At 55.2% G+C, this 16,575-nt stretch overlaps 1 protein-coding gene across 3 annotated transcripts in view; it reads right to left on the bottom strand.

Annotated features, from left to right (window-relative positions):
• Positions 1–1,545: 1,545 nt before the first annotated feature.
• The window catches only part of KIAA1614 (KIAA1614 ortholog), a 28,828-nt gene continuing 13,798 nt past the window's right edge, over positions 1,546–16,575 (bottom strand). The window contains exons 5-10 of one of the 3 annotated variants that reach the window (XM_066261281.1): positions 13,715–15,162; positions 11,788–11,914; positions 9,896–10,151; positions 6,914–7,029; positions 5,726–5,910; positions 1,546–2,757 (exon numbers count right to left, since the gene is read on the bottom strand). In XM_066261281.1, coding sequence (XP_066117378.1) covers positions 2,564–2,757; positions 5,726–5,910; positions 6,914–7,029; positions 9,896–10,151; positions 11,788–11,914; positions 13,715–15,162 — 2,326 coding nt within the window. In that variant the 3' untranslated portion in view covers positions 1,546–2,563. Of the gene's footprint in view, positions 2,758–5,725; positions 5,911–6,913; positions 7,030–9,895; positions 10,152–11,787; positions 11,915–13,618; positions 15,163–16,575 lie in introns of all 3 variants that reach the window. The other 2 variants (XM_066261280.1, XM_066261282.1) reach the window with 2 other exon arrangements.

Here is a 16,575-nt window from a genome sequence, read left to right as displayed (position 1 = left end):
GACTTCTTTAAGGATTACGTAAGATGTGACAAGAGCCTGGCCTGGCACCTGAGAGGTGATAGATGCATAGGCTCAGAACTCCTTAGAGACCTTTCTATGTCCTGTCTCAGCATCGGCCCCCTCTTTCCATTCCTCCCACCTGGGGCTGGAAAGGCAAGTTGTCTCCACGTTCAGAGAAAACAGTGGTCTCTTCTGCCCCTAAAAGCTTTTTCAACAAGATTATTTCCCCAAAGTTTCAGGACCTCTGTCAACAAATTTTGCTACTACCAACCTAAGGTCAACAGGCATGCAGGCTGTGCCAGGAATGAGAAACTTCGTAAGAGTGAACCATTTGAAAACCAGTGAAAGGCAACCTCTGGTAGAAACCAAAAAATGTGATCTGCCATAAATATGAAATCCAAGTTTGCATAGCATGATTGGTCCAAATAGCACTGTCCTAATTGGTCAGAATTATGTGTTCTGATTGGCCACTATGTAGCTACTCTGATTGGTCAGTAACAATGCAAATCAGTATATAGCTGTGCAGTTCTGATTGGACAGGGCAGGTCTCAGCTCGTTGGTTGAAATAGGATCCCAGGAACTCCTTTATAAGGGTTGGCTAAGCTTGCAAGAACACAATGCAGGAGGCTTAGCACTTCAGTCTGTAGTATATTTCCTTGATACACAGTGTACATAAAAGGCCTCTATAAACAGTGGCTGCTAGTCTCTGATTATGAATTTGGGCCCTGTTAACTAACCACAAGGAGTCCTTCTTGAAAGGTATACTTTTTCTTGGGTCAATATCTCAAGGCCAAAAATTGAGGTACAGGAGCCAGCAGGGTTTCCTCAGGCCTGTAATTTCCTATAATCTGTGAGGTGTCCCAGGGCCCTCTTCACACCCAGAAGGCCCAAGTACTTGTTCCCTTGGCCCCTCTGCTCGCCTGCTAGAGCCTTCCCAGTCTTCCTCCATCTCCTACCCCAGCCCTGCCCAGCCTCCCTATCCTGCTGTGCTCTGGGGCTCTGGGAGTCCCTCTCATGCCCTAGCCTCCAGGGGTAGTTGAGAGGGCTTTTAACTGGCTCCTTTGGATAATACACTAGAATGTGAGAACACTCACATTCCACAGGATTGCTGCCCCCTCCCATCATGACATTTCCCTCCGCAGCCCTCAGTGACTTTGCTCCCTGAAAGCTGCTTGACATTCATTTTAACCCAATTCTGCTTAAGGCTGTTTGTTTTTTTACCACAGCTTGCACCCAACCGAGTTCTAAAACAGCCCTGAGCTGCCCACTTCACCCCCCAGTTGCACCAATTCAAGGCCCTTAGCTTCATTCCATCTCCTGGTCATAAACGCACCTTGCCCGGGGCTCCTGTCCCAGTGTAAGGAGTGTCTCTGCAGACTTTTGCATCTACTCTGTCACTCGAACCCTGGGCGCCTCCCCAGCTGCCCCCTCTGGCATGCCCAACACAGAACACTACTGTGCCTTGTCCTTCCTCCTCCCCTACCCTACCCCAGGCCCCTGACTGTGGCTAGTGAAGGTCAAGGGAGCGAGCAAGCATCCAGCCCAAAATATAGCGACTCAGCATAGAAGAATCTTCAGCTTTGCTTTTTAATAAGTTAAAACTGACACATGTCTGTCCACTCCCACACAGTCCTAACCCTTTGGGCAGTGTTTCGGCCCAGACAGGGGAAGCAACCAGGTAGGACAGCCCATCCCCCTCGCCTTCGTTCTGCGGCTTCCCTGCTGCGCGGCTTATCCACAGCTGCTAACAGGGAATCTGGGCAGAGAGCTTGTGGCCAAGGACAGCCTGGCTCAAGCTACAGCCTAGTTTCCAAGCTCAACAGAAGAAGACAGAGGCCCTCGTGGCCGGGTTCCAGCCACTCCAGCCTCGCTCTGGGCAGGAGCAGAGGCAGAGGCAGGGTGGTGGGGACGGGGCCAGTCTGGCAGTCTCACGGGCCACAGCTACACCTCCCTGAATCGGTCTCAGTTTCATTTTTCTCCCCCTTCAACCTTGTATGTCACAAAAAATTCTTAATATTCTGGTTACCAGATAACATCTCCCCAAAGTTCTTACCCTAGACCACATGTTCCAATTTTTGATGTGCAATATGTGGTCAGGGACTGCAAGGCCACTAGGACACTTTGCCCCTTTCTGAAGAAAGAGCGAAGGTGTGGAATGGGAGCTGGGAGAAATGAGACTGAAAAGAGCAGGCTCCAGGCCAAGATGACCCAGCACGTCCTTTGGTTCTGGAGTGAGAGGCTGCAGGAGCCCTTGACAAGGAGTGGATGGACCCCGGAGGTGAGCTGAGCCAATGCTCAGGGACCAAATGAATGACCCGAAGAATCTCTCTCCTTCCCCTGACAACAAGGTGCAGGAAGCTGTTGATACCACCTCCGGCATGGGCACCTGTATTTTCTTTCCCTTGTTCTACATGGATTACATCCTTAAACAAAGCGTTACAAACAGGCTACTTCCCTCTCCCTAGGGTGGTCAATCATAGAAACCTGGCCTTCCAAGTCACTCTGCTCTTCCCAGCAGTTTCGGGCAATGCATTCCCAGTCACCCCTCTGGGGTGGCTCGGGGTCACCGTGGGACAGGCCTCTGCCTCAGCACGCGGAGGGACAAGCTTTCGGCATGGGCCAGGAGCTCCCTAATGTGAGCCAATCCCAGCCCTGCCACCTTGGCCCCGTTCACCTCCAGGATCTCATCCCCCACCCCCAGCAGCCCCGAGTACAGTTTGGCCGTGCTCGCGTCAGACATCTCCTGCACGTAGAAACCTGCAAAAGAGAACAGGAGAATGTAACAAGTGACATTAAAGACATGCATCTCTGGCATGCTGACGAGGTGGGTGCTGTATGGGAGGGGCGGGGGCAGGTACTCATACCGGGCACTTCTGCACATGCGCGCGCATTCTTCCCACTCAAAACCACAACCGGCTTTATAGCTATAGTGTGCTCAATGGCATAACTTCATTTTGCCATCTCCATTTTAGAAATAGCCCTAGTGCAAATAATGCTTTCAGCTGTGATTATTCATATGCACCCCAGTGTGAATGAGCTAATCTTAGCTTTTTCTGAGATGAGCTTTGATTGTAGAATAGGGAGGAAAATAATGATTAAAACTTAAGAAAAAGACCTATGACAACTGTGCTAGGTGGCACTCACAGACAAGAACCATTGCTGGCCTCAAGTCGCTGGAGGTGGGGGAGGGGTCACTGACGCAGCCGAGGTCCAGTCAGAGCCTGGTTTGCTTCATGGTATTGCTTAGGGCCGGCCCTGGCCTACCACCTTCTCAGATCTGCTTCCCCACTTGGAGGCCTCTGGGCGAGAGCCGGAACCATAAAAATCCTACCCTCGTACATAAAGCCCTGGGGGCTCACGTTCCCTTCACACACACACTGCCCTCTCTGCCCCCAGTATGCCCTGCCTGGCCAGTATGGCCATCCCTGGGCTCTGAAGTGCAGCGTGAGCCTGGGAACCCGCTTCTCCTCCTTTCCTGGGCCCAACTCTGGGCACTCAGTCACATTGGTGGGACAGGCTCTGTGAGGACTGCAGGGCTGGCTGGGCGGGTGTCCCTGGCTTCTCAACAGCACAGTGCAGGAGTCTGGCGGAGGAAGCCCCTCTCACCGCAATTGCTGCTGAAAACCTTTCAAACCCCTTCAGCGGCCTCCACCTGAGAGATCGGAGGAGGGGCAGCTCTTCCACGGAGAGCCAGGTGAGCCTGGGTGTCTGAGAGCACCAGCCCAGGCCGCTGGAGGACTGCAGGGGACAGACCCTGTGTGGCTGCCAACACCTGCTGAATTCACCGGGCAGCTTAGCGCCGCCTCAAGGCCCTGCCTGCTGCCGGTGCAGGCGCGGTTGGCTGGCTCCCCCACATTACACAGCTGCGGGCGCATCGCTCCCCACCTCCTCTTCCTACAACCAGCTTCCTCAGAAGGGACTCGAAAGGGCAGCCTGTCCCGTTCCTCACTTGAAACCATTGAACACGTCGTGGACCATCTCTCTGGTCCACCCAGCCCAGCTTCTGGCCCCGACAGTCAAGCTTTTTGGAGCCCACCCTCAGAGATGTGGGGTGAATGTGCATGGAGATCTCTTCCAAGTTACCGGAAGGTTTGCAGCTCTGCGTTTAGCAAATTCAATCTTTTGACAAGTTTCCTGTCCCTGGTCTGGGTTGAGGCACTCCCTTTCAGTGCTTCTCAGCCACCCTGAACCTTTCCCACAAGGCTGTCTCCCTCCCGATGTCGTCCCTCTGCCATCATCGGGACTGCACAGGCTTCTCTGTCAGCCCACGCCTTCCCTTTGGCCTTGTCTGTCTGCCTGTCTGCCCGTCTGCGCTGCCTGCCTGCCAGCGTGCTGGGAAAGGGCAGGTGGGGTGGGGTGGGCGGGGCCTGCAGGAATGGCTGCTGTGCAGCAGGATGGGGCGTGCGGTGCTGGGAAAACCCCAAAGGATGCAGCCAGAGCCAGACCAGACACGAATGCTGTGCCAGCCGTTTGGGGGAGACTCTGGGGTAGGTTTCACAACTGTAAGTCGTGACAAAAATATGACAGAGAGACTGCTATTGTAGGCAGTTATTATCTGCTAGATGTGGCCTTTGTTAAGGATGTAGGATCTCTGTGTTGTATTAGAAGCAGAAGCACATCCTGCTGTTCTTTCCTGCTTGTAGCGAATAGATGTGATAGCCAGCAAGTGGACACGAGAATATTGAGGTTTGAGGGAGGAAGGAGAAGCAACCCCAGCTCACAGCCCCTGAGGCCCAGGAAAAGGGACTCCAGGCTGCCGAAGGACAGCCTGTGGCAAAGGAGGCACCACCAGCCCTGCTCCATGTGCATGGGGATCTCTGTGACATCCAGTGGCCAGCTGCAGCAGCCGGGGCGGGGCACCACCTGGGCAGCACAGGGAAGAGTTCTCACCAAGCCAGGTGAGGGGCAGCTGGCGGGGGGGGGGGGGGGGGGGGCAGGCCAGGGCAGAGCCCCAAGGAACCCTTGGTGATTACAGACCCCTGACCATCAGAACTCCATGACAGGCAAGGGGGAGGGGCTCCCACTGCTGCAAAGGGGCCTAAAGGGACTTTTGGGGAGGATGGGGCCAGAGCACATGTGTGCGGTTGTATATGATCTCACAGTGACAGATGATGCAGAGCATGTCCGTCTCCATCTGGAGCACTGCTCCCCAAACACTCCTTTTCTGAAGAGGAAAGGGAAGGAGAGTGCAGGCACTTTTCCCTGCAGGTTACTGAGTGCTCCTTCTGACTCTGCTGGGTTGGGGGAGCCTGGATGCATATGAATGGAACCCCGAGGGGCCAGCCCTGCAGGAGGGACCCAGATGCACAGACAGGCAGGCACCCTCCCTGTGCCCAGACTCACTCAGCAGCGGGAGGAGGGAACCGTTTAAACACATCGGCTGCATCAAAGGGACTGCCTCTGAGAACTGGCAAGCGCAAACAGTCTCCCTCTGGCTCCCCAATAAAAAGCTGGCCTTCAAGATTCTGATTGTGAGGGTGTCAGCAGACAGCAGAGGGGCAGTGGGGTCAAGCCTGCCAATAGCCCCTCCTCCAGAAGCCCCGTACTTTGACTCTTCAGAAAGAGCCCTGTGGGGAGAACTCAGTCCTTTCCACAAGAGCTTCTCTGAGTCCAGAGTGCCACTGCTCAGCCAAAGACCAGACAAAGCCTCTGACCACAGCCAAAGGCACCAGTGTGGTTTGCTAAGGCCCCAGGGCTGTGGACCCAGAAAGCGGAAGAATCATACCTGAGTCCCGGCGCCCATTTCCTGAGGCCACACAGAAGCCAAAAGTGCCCTCTGGGGAGCGTTGTAGCTGCAGTTGGCTTGTGCCATCCGGGAACACCTCCACCACACGGCCCACCGTGCGAGCCAGGCTGGGGGCGCCCACATCCTCCACACTGAGCGCCCGCCGGGGCAAGGCCTTGGCTAACCTTCAAGGGGACCAGAGACAAGAGTGAGGGCAAGGAGGGTGGACACTGGGCTCCGTGCCTTCTTGGCTTAAAGATGACTGTTGCTTCTGTCTGGCCTGTGGTGGCGCAGTAGATAAAGCATCAACCTGGAACGCAGAGGTCGCCAACTCGAAACCCCGGGCTGGCCAGGTCAAGGCACATACTGGAAGCAACTACTACAAGTTAATGATTCCTGCTCCTCACCTCTAGCCCTCCCCTCTCCTCTCTCTCTAAAATCAATAATAACACATTTACATAAACAAACAAATAACAGCTGTTGCTGCTCCCTGGGGCACTGAAGGGGGGGTGTCGGTGCGTGAAGTGCCCGCCAGGGCTGAGACTGGGGGTGTCAGCGAGTGAAGGGCCCGCCAGGGCTGAGACTGGCTGTCCGGCAGCCACCTGACCTCCGCAGAGCCTGCTGCTGAACCACCAGCCCCCCAGCTCAAGAGCAACAGTTTCTCACCTTTCCAGGTGCAGAGGCTTCTCTGAGAACCTGACAAAAGCTATAATTTTATATAAAATTTCCAGTAACTGGACACCCTGAAGTTCCTCCACGGAGCTCCAGGTGGGAGCAGCTAACGTAGAGGCTCTCGTCAGAGGGTGAGAATTCTCCAGGCAAGGTCACAGGCCCCCAAAAGAGGCCTCTGTCTCTGCATCTTTAATTGGCTCTTTAGCTGGGCTAAAGAAGCTCTCTGAACCTTCTGATTTTAAGATGTCATCAGACAGCAGAGGGATGGAGGAACCAAACCTCCCGACTCCAGCCCTTGCAGCACCCCACACCTTCTCAGAGCTCAATCGCACAGCACGTGAGTAATGAGGGGCAGGCTCCAAGACTCCTGTGGTCAGATGGTTGGCCTCCCCTGTTCTTAATGGGATCCCATCCAGGGCCATGCTGCTGAGGCAAGAAGGAGTTAAACTTATAGCTCCACTGTTCATTCTGAGTCTGTCCTCCAAACCACCTGCCCACTTGCTCACTCTTACCTACCTGTGGTCCCCTGGCTCCTCGACTAGGTACAGGCTGGATCGGTCCATCTTGCCACTCAGCAGAGAATGGAGGTTCTGAAAGGACGCAGCTTTCCGATGTTGGTGAGGGGGTGACACCTAGTGGTAAAGGTCCAATATTGCCGGTAAGAAAAGCCACCTGGTCAGGGGGGTTGACAGACTTGATTGACCACAACAGGAACCTGACAGCCCCTTCTCAAAGTAACATAGGAGTTTTTGTCATCATTTCAAAGTACTCAACAGAAGTGACCATAATTCACTCAAGTGCATAGGCCTACACAGGTGATCTGATCTAAAGCTTCAACTTGTTTTTTGAAGGTGTTTTTGGCTGAAATAACAACTTAATAGTACAACACTAATTATCTTATTTATTAAGAAAATCTAATATTCTTGTTAAGAAAAGTGAAAGCAAATTAATTATAGAATAAACAAAATTTTAGAATTTTTAAATATTGTTTTGTGATTCTTTAATATCCTTTTTATGATTAGTCACATTAAAATTTTTTTTTATCTAAGTGTATACCTTAAACCATTATGAATAGAATAAAAAGATAAAAAAGACAACAGTTTCCCCAGTGACAGGGGTGGGGCAGGCACAGGCAAGTTAAAAGCCCTAAATGCAGGTGTAAGTCCTTGGCTGGAAGTGCGGACGATAAGCAGGGGCACAGAGAGAGACTGCGTTTGGCTTAGGAGGTTTGGGGACATTAGAGGTGAAGACAGAGGGTGCTCCAGGCAGAAGGATCAGCGGATGCAAAGCCATGGACGGACGAGAGAAAGATGGTAGGTTCTGAATCATACTCATGGCCTGGGTGGGAGGCTGCAGCAGTGATGGGAGACAGGCTGGAGCAAGGGGCCAGCCCGAGGGGGACCCTGTACGGCCTTTTAAGGAGCCCCTGAGTGATGGTCATCAGAAGAGTTACAAGATCTCATCTGTCTTCTAGAAAGACCCAATGATGAGGGTATTCTGAAGGTGGGGGTGGAAATGGAGGAGACAGAGGCAGGGAGGAGCAGACTTTTAAAAATATATTACAGACCTTTTATTACATTTGGTATCCACGCTCTGGAGAAATAAGGCATATTATCAAGAAACTTAAGGGGGGAGGGTGCTGACTGGTATCCAAGTTCCTGGGAGAAGCCACGTTTAACTCAGACCTGAAGGACAAGCAGGAGGTCCCGGGGAGGAGAGCCTTCCGGACGCAGGTTCAAAGGCAAAGAGCCCCGGCCACTGGAGGATGTGGGAGCAAAATGAAAGCCAAGCCAGTGCTGTCTGCCCAGCCTCCCGCCCCACACGCTTGGGGCACAGCAGTCTGACAGGAAGCCGCTCGCCCGTAGCTATGTCGTGAATATTTCTGGGTGAGACAGATTCTTCTTTTATCTTCTTTTTCCAGTCTTGAGGATGTGCCCACGTGGCTTACATTGCCGACAATGCCTCCACTACACTAACGTTGTTGTCATTTCCCCTGAGAGGTTTATGGAGACCGGAGCTCTGAGGACAACACACCCAGCTGCCCTGGCTCCCATGCACGGGGGACACAGCTAGCAACCATGTGCCACGTTGTGTTCCTGGTGCCAGACTGAAATGCAAATTTTTTTTAAAAAATTTTCTATTAATTAATTTTCAGGGAGAGGAGAGAGAGAAAGAGAGAAAAAGGAGGGAGAAGCAGGAACCATCAATTCATAGTAGTTGTTTCCTGTATGTGCCTTGACCAGGCAAGCCCAGGGTTTCGAACCAGCGACCTCAGTGTTCCAGTTCAATGCTTTACCCATTGTGCCACCACAGGTCAGGCTGAAGTGCAATTTTTATTTAGCCTGAAAATGGAAAGCTCCCACACCCCAAACCTTAGTCCCCTGCTTCCTTCTGCCCAGACACGGGAGCAGGTTCTAGAGGAACAAACATAATAACTGGATACACCTAGAACAGAGGCCGAGTGCAGAGTCAACGAACTGTGCTGGCTTACCCTCAGCCCTGTGGGAGCGAGAGCCCTGGCGTCCACTCACTCACTGGGCATAGGTCTACTACACCCGCCACTGTACTGAGTCCTGCGAATATACAAATCCAGTGGTGTTCCCTCAAAGAAGTCACATGCCAGTGAGGGGAGACAGACAAAAGTCATTTAATATACTCTGTGCACGTTCCACCAAGGCGGGAAGCCCAGGATGAGATGGAAAACAGAGCAGAGCCCCCCACCAGCTCGGGCCGAAGGAAGGGGAAGAAGTGGCTTTCTGGAGGGGGAAATGGCTGAAGTGTCCACGGATGGGCAGACATTAGCAGGTAGAGAAGGTGGGAGACACATTTCAGATGAAGGTTCAGAATCAGACAGTGTGTGGACTCTGTTACAGAATTCCAAGGTCAAGGACGCCTGGGCTCAAGTGTTGGAAGAAGAGCGATGAAAGATGAAAGTGGTCAGGTCCCAGAAACCCTCTGGCAACGTCAAGCGAGCTGGACTTTATCCTGAGGATGGTAAGGTCCAGTGGCCTGTGTTACACAGGGGAGTGGCAAGGCCAGATCTGCATATCAGACAGACCACTCCGGAAGCCAGTGGAAAAAGACACGGAAGGGATGCCAATCAGAAGGTCCTTGGGGTAATCCAGGTGTGTGAAGTGATTTGTGCTAGACTAAGAGTCACTATGGCCATGAGGAAGGTTCTAGAACAACCAGGCAGTAGACTCCAGGCCCTGGCAGAGGTGTAGAGTGAGGGAGCGGGAGAGAGAAGATTCTAGGATGAGCCCACGTGGGGCAGCTGTGGGGGAAGACCAAGTGTGGGATGCTGCGACCCCGCTGGGTCCTGGGGATCCATGTCTCAGAGATCAACCGTGGGGAGGCCCAGAGTCCCCCCTTCTCCACGGTGGCCTCACTGGGCGGCCTCCTCAGCACTTCATTTCTCCTTTCACCTTTCACTCCAGTGGTGGCTACCCCACCACCGGCCTCAGCCACACAGCCCTTGGCTGGGCCCTTAGGACTCACCAGACGCAGGGATTGTAACGATGGGGCTCTCTTCACTTTGGGGGTGCTGGTGTGTGACGCCAGGCCGGGCGCAGGGGGCTGCAGCTGCTCCACACTGTAGCTGCGGGACTTGCCCAACTTGGGCCGCGTGCCCTGGCCCAAGGCCAAGAGGAACTTTTTCAGGCCCAGGGTGGCGATGCTGCCGCTGGTTTTCTTGTTCCTGTCAGAAGGGGCGGCCGAGGGCAGGCCAGGTCCTGCACCGAGTCCCGGCAGCGCTCTGAAATGCAAGTGGACATGGAGTAGGGGAGTGGGCAGGGCGGCTGGGGCGGACGGCACCTCAGTGTCCCGTGGGCCAGCTGCCACGCCTTGTGGGGAAGTGCCAGCTGGGCTGCGGGGAGAACGCCAAGTGGGCTTCTGCAGGGCCCTCTGCTTGGGCGGCTTCAGAGAGATCAGCTCAGACGAGAGCCCTGGTTTCCCACTCAACTGTGGATTCACCCTGTCATTCACTCCTTCATTTGCTCATTCACTACTTCTTAAGAACCTCTTCTAGGCCTCTCAGAGGCACCGGCACAAGTGGCGAACGAGCAGGGTAAGATGTGAACAGACAGGCAGGTCCCCGCTCTTGGGAGCTTACAAACAGCAGAGCAGGAGACAGAGGAGCCATCAGTGACTGCTGAGTGTGGTGAGACAGGGGGTGGCCAGGGAAGGCCCCTCCGAGATGGTGATGTTTAAACCGAGAGCTGAATGGCAAGAAGTCAGCGCACCAAGCCCAGAGGTGGGAGTTCCAGGGAGGAGACAGATGGCAGCAAGCTCGAGGGTGGGAAGAGGTCCCGTGTTCTCCAGGAAGAAGTGGGCCAGACCATTAGGACTCGGACATCATGAACAAGGTGGGAGGGGTGCCAGGTGAGGCTGGACAGGCAGGCTGGGGCCGATTGCACTGAGCACATAAACTAAGAGGTCTGAATTCTATTCTAGGTGAAAGGAAAAAACACGAGGAGTTTTAAGTAGGGGAAAATGACATTTAATTAAGGTTTTCAAAAGATACCTGTTACTACTGTGTGGAGAAGGAACTGGAGGGGGCAGAAGGGAAGGCAGAGAGAAGCAGGGCTGTTAGAGGCGTAGAGAGAGAAGTAAGGCGGGTCAGACCAGGAGAGACGCTATGTGGGAGGGTCTGGGGCTGCCCAGGACTGCCGGGGGGGGGGGGGGGGGCTGGAGTCAGAGAGGAGGATGTGGAGGTGGCCAGCTGACGCCCAGACCTGGGATGTGAGCACTGTAAGGAGGCGTGTTGTCGGCCCTGGGAGAGGATGTGGGGGAGTGGTTTGTGTTAGAGCTATGGAGAATTAGGTTAGGCTCTCAGGCACCCTAGTGGACACATTGGGGAAATTCCCTGCACAGGTCTGGAGTTCTGGGAACACCCAGGCTGGAGATGTAGACGTGACTTTCAGTGGCCCGTGAAGCCTTGGTCACATGTCACCAGAAACGGTGCACAGCAGAGAAGGCCCTGGGTAGGGGACGGGCTCGCCAAGGTTGTGAGGCCCCACAGCAAAAATGCAGACATCACGCTAAAGAGGGAATGGATTTGGGAGTACTGGGCTGTTTCCTCAGCATCTGGTTGTCGCCATGCCCAGCCAAGAGCCTGTCCTCTCAGACAGACTGCCCCTCCTGGGGCACCCTGAGAGCTTGAGCTCATCCAGTGAATGTTCCGTGAATGACTGGTCAAATACATCAGGCTGACAATGTCTGGGAGAGGAGACTGGGGTGCCCGCTTGGACGGACGTGTGGAAACCCTCCAAGGACATGGGAGCAGCGAAGTCAGTGATGCTACCACTGGGGGCGGGGGGCTCTTTCTTCACTTAGCACCCCCGGTTTCCCACCTTCTATGGTCAGGGCTCACTCTTACTCCTGTCACTCACCTGGATGACAGGTGCCCTTTGGAACTCAACTCCGTTCTCTGCAGGCCTCCCTCTGGCTCCTGGCTGGACTCTGGCTCCTCTAAGGCCAGGGAGAAGGTGACGCCTGTGGAGCTGATGGTGCCAACACCTGAGGGGGCGAGAAATTCCTGAAGTCCTCCTGCAACAACTGCAGCATCCCACAGGGGAGGGGATAGTCCCAACCCAGAGGCAGGAGAGCCAGAGGCCCCATGAGAACAGTGGAGGCAGAGGTGAGACCCACGAAACAGGGACAGGGTCTTATTTACCGCTGTTACCCCTAGAACAGCACCCGGTTAGATCATTCATGCCTGTTACATGAAGGGGCTGCTTGCAATATGTCATGTTCCTCCTATATCAAGAGACACAGTTGGGAACAGAGGAAAATGTTGTATTCCTGGACATCTGTGATATGCTAGGCAGTGAGTTAAACCTTCCCCAGAGATTCTTTCTTGGGTTCCTAGGGGACAGTTTCTGTTACTCCTCTCAGGTTACAGTGGAGGAGCCTGGAGTATGGAGGGTTAAGTGACATGGCCAGGACCTCTTAGCTAATGAGGAGCCTCACCCAGGCCTTTTCTCCAGGCCCCAGGGAGGTGAAAGCCGGGCTGCCCAGAAAGGTCAGCAGCTCTCAGAATAGAAGCCCCACAGGAAGTGGTTAGGGGCAACCACATAGAGCCCACCAGGAAAGGAAACCACGCCTTAACACAGGTGAGAGACCAAAGGGTGGGGCCTGCTTCCTCTAGGTTCGGGAGAACAAGGGAGGGAGAGGGAAAGTGCATGTGTCTGTCTGGAGGGTGGCCAGCAACGGGGGCAGGGGGAGGTCTTGGCGTTCACATCCTCAGTAAGGTCAGTATGCCTGTCATCCGTCTGCCCTTTCCTCCTCCACTGTCTCCAAGCTCTGGACCCCTCCTGAGCCACCCAGCCCCAGAGCTGCCAGAGCAGAGGGCACAGAAAGCAGACCATGTGGGATGGGCCTGTTTCTTCCTCCTAAAAGCGAATGGCTGAGTTGCTCACCTCATGAGGCTCATAGCATGGGGTGGGGGGATTGGCGTAAAGACCGCTGATGCCCAGGATCTGTCTGTAATAGAAGGACCCCTCCCAAGGGCAGAGGCAATATCCTACATCCTTTGCCTGCTGAAACACGCCAGCCTGCCCAGCAGGGCTGGTGCTCTGGGAGGGCTCGGGTGCCAGAAAGCCATCCCCGCAGGCCTTATAAGAGCTTTGCCTGCTGGCCACTGTGTCCTCTGGACAGCATGTCTCTGCCTGGCCACTGAAGGTCTCAAGGACAGGACTCCTGCTGAATTAATTCACTTATGCATACGAGAGTATGGTGTCTGGCATGTAACAAGTGCTCAATTGACACGAATGAACGAGTGAGTGAGTGAATGAAATGAAGATGTGGAAGGGATGTTTCGGCACTTACTACTCTAAGTAAACAGTGAATCCTGAAGCTGCTGCCTCTCCCTGCTCTGCCTGGGGTCAAGTTCCTTTGCAGCCCCAGCTTCCAGCAGCCACACAGCTGGGGGCTTCTGGATCCCCCTCAGGGTTCCCCAAGAGTCACAGGCATCACCACCTCTTCCCCATGCTCTGCCCCAGGAGGAGCTGGTTGACCCACCTCCAGGCTGATGTTGAACCCGAGCCCAATCCACAGACCCCGCCAGCTTCCCCGACACCTGGGGGCTCCAAGGGGCTCCTAGGAACAGGGCCTGGCTATGTCATCTATGAAGACGAACGGTAAGAGAAGCGTGTATGAGGCCACAGACTGGGCCTGGGGTCTCAGCTCTAGGACTGTCCCAGATCTGGGGCAATTCCTTACCATCTCTGCCATTTTCTGGGGGTGCCTTGGGTTCCTGGCTGCTGGTGCCCTTCTCCACCCTGCCCTCGAGCATGGTGCCACCCCAGGGCTCCTGACACAGGCCAGGCATGCTGTTGTTGCAGTTGCTGGTGGAGAGGGCCCGCCCTGGGTGACTGACTTGGGGGCTGCATGGCTGGGCCTGTGGGGGCATGAGCTCATAGGTCCTGGGAACTACACTTCCTGAAGGAGGCAGAGGGGTGTCCACAGGCTTTCCATGCTCACTTGGCCTGCGGGGCACCTTCCTGTGAGACTCCTGGGAGGTGGTTTTCCTGGAAGAAGGAGGAGTTGGCACCCAGACTTCAGGGGGAAAGGAAGCCATTGGTTGCTGGGCCTGGTATGAGGCAGGGGTTTCTGCATCGTCCTGTTGCAGGTGGACAGTTTCCAGAGACTCGTGACTTTCTATAACCTGGTCTTGTCTGCCTGGCTTCTCGAACGAGGCCATGGTACAGGCTGTCCTGCACAGAGCCCAGGAATCCACAGGGTGAGCCGGGTGATTTCCTGGTCCTGGTTGTGACTGCCCTTGGGTCCCCAGCCAGGCCCTCTCAGATTCTTGCACACGAGGTTTGGAGCAAGGGTCTCCCCTGGGAAACAGAGTGCCCTCAGGCATGTGTCCTCTGCCTTCTTTCACCTCATCTGAAACCTCTACAAGATCAATCCCAGGCCGGTAGTGTGGGGCCCCAGGGCTCCCGGGTGACTCCATTTCAGCCTTCCCAGACCATCGGTGTCCTCCGCGAGGCCTGGAGCCCCGCAGACGGGGGCTGCTGCCGCGGGCCGGGCCGCGGGCCCTGCTGGGCTGAGAGGTTCCAGCCTCCTCACTGTCGGTCCTGCAGCTGTCTGAGGTGTCCGTGCTGTCCAGGGCCGAGTCCACCTCCTCGGGACGCACAGAGTCTCCGATATGTGTTTCCCGGATCCGTTCGGTGCGGAGCCCCTGCTCTGCGGGGAAGAGCCGGAGGGGGGTGCTCAGGCCCCGAGAACTAAGGGGCTCTGCCAACACCCTCTCCAACCCAGAGGTAGCCTCGCACTCCTGGAGGTCCCGAGGGTCTGGGGTTGCCTTCCCCAGGGCAGGGCGTGGGTCCTCGATGCAGCTGCCGCAGGCCCTGCAGGTCCTCTTGCTGCTCCGCGTGGGCGGCGGCGCAGGGAGGGCCCTGCGGTCCAAGTGGCCCACAAGCCTGTGCAGAGCCCCTTTGCCGGCATCCCTGCACTGGAAGCCTCCGGCGATGAAGTCAGCGAGCTCAGGCTTGGAGAGCAGGGGACCCTGGTCTACCATCTGCAGTGCGGGGCTCTGCGCCTGGCGCTGGCGCTGCTGCAGCCGTTCCAGGTAGCGGGACTCGGCGTCGTGGGCAGACTCATCCTCAAAGCGGACGTGGGACGGGGAGGGGCCCCGCTTTGGCCACTGCCCGCTGCTGGACTCCCCACTGGAGGAGTCGCTCGTGCTCCCGTTGTGGAGGCTGTCTCTGCAGGCAAAGGGCATCCTCCCGTCCAGGGCTGGGCTTCTCCCGCCATCCCTGGTGGGGACACAGGAGAGAGGTAACCGGCAAAAGTGAGGAGGAAGGTACCCTGGGGTACTCTGTGGTAACTACAACCCCAAAGTTACTCCAAATAACGTTCCTGGAGAGTCAGGTGGCAAACTAGAGTAGCTTCCAAGCCTACTCTGATCCTGAGAACACAGTGTTTAAAAAATCCTCTGTTGCCAGCTCAGCTTGAGTTAAGACAAAACATTATTAAACTCAGGATTGTACATAAAGATGACACCAAAGTCTTCGCGCACACACGCGTGTGTGCGGAACAAGACACAAGCCTGGCCTCCACGGCATCTCGTGGTGATGAACCGTGGCAATACTGGGTTTGCTGTAAGGGTTCAATAGGCCGAGTGCATTTTAAGTCTCTGCAGAAACTGGAAGTTGGGGTTTCTTGCTCTTGCTCTGGGTTTCTAATCATTGTGCTTAGACACAATGTAAACACAGTGATACGGATGCTCCGTCTTGTCTGTTCCCACAACCCTTCCTTGTACCTGCCCCTCCCCAGCCCCTCACGCACACTCTTATCCTGATTCTCTCGGTGACAACTGCTGTGCGAGGAAAAGTCTCCCCTTTTTGTCATCAACCCTTGCTCACACATCTCACACCAGGGCCCCCTGGAGCCAGGTTACCTGACTTTTAGGCCACCATGCAAATGGACCCAGGTCCACAGGCCATTTTCTATTGGAGGCCACCTGAGTGTGAACTGTACTTTCCCTCCCTGAGGACTCCGCCTATACCTGTCAGGACCTGAGGAAGATGGCGGACAATCACTGTCCATGTGGGGTTCCTGGGTCAGCTCTCCAGAACATTCATGTCCAGGAAAGGGGGGCTTCAGACAGAGAAACAGCATCAGCTCACTCCCTGAGACAGCAGAACAGCCCACCCAGTAGGCAGGATGCCATGGCTGGCAGGCCCACCCAGTGCAGGACGGCCACTGGGCGATTTGGGACCCTGGCTCAGACACAAGGACCCCTACACAGGCCCTGGAGGTGTGTCCCGCTCTGCTGACAGGATGTGGGCTGTACTTTCTGGGGAGGAAAGGAAAAGCCCAGCTTTAGGGACAGCACTTCCCTCATCTCAGAAGGGAGTCCGGGTCTTGTCAGTCACAACGCTGATCTTAACTTTTGCATGCAAGGCGGTGAATTGAGCCAACCTGGAATTCATGTCAAAGGTAGAAATAGGCCCTGGCCGGTTGGCTCAGCAGTAGAGCGTCGGCCTGGCGTGCGGGGGACCTGGGTTCGATTTCCGGCCAGGGCACATAGGAGAAGCGCCCATTTGCTTCTCCACCCCCCCTCCTTCCTCTCTGTCTCTCTCTTCCCCTCCCGCAGCCAAGGCTCCATTGGAGCAAAGATGGCCCGGGCACTGGGGATGGCTCCTTGGCCTCTGCCCCAGGCGCTA

Source organism: Saccopteryx bilineata, chromosome 2 (genome assembly GCF_036850765.1).
Source record: "Saccopteryx bilineata isolate mSacBil1 chromosome 2, mSacBil1_pri_phased_curated, whole genome shotgun sequence".
NCBI lineage: Eukaryota > Metazoa > Chordata > Mammalia > Chiroptera > Emballonuridae > Saccopteryx > Saccopteryx bilineata.
This window is presented reverse-complemented; position numbering and strand designations above follow the sequence as displayed.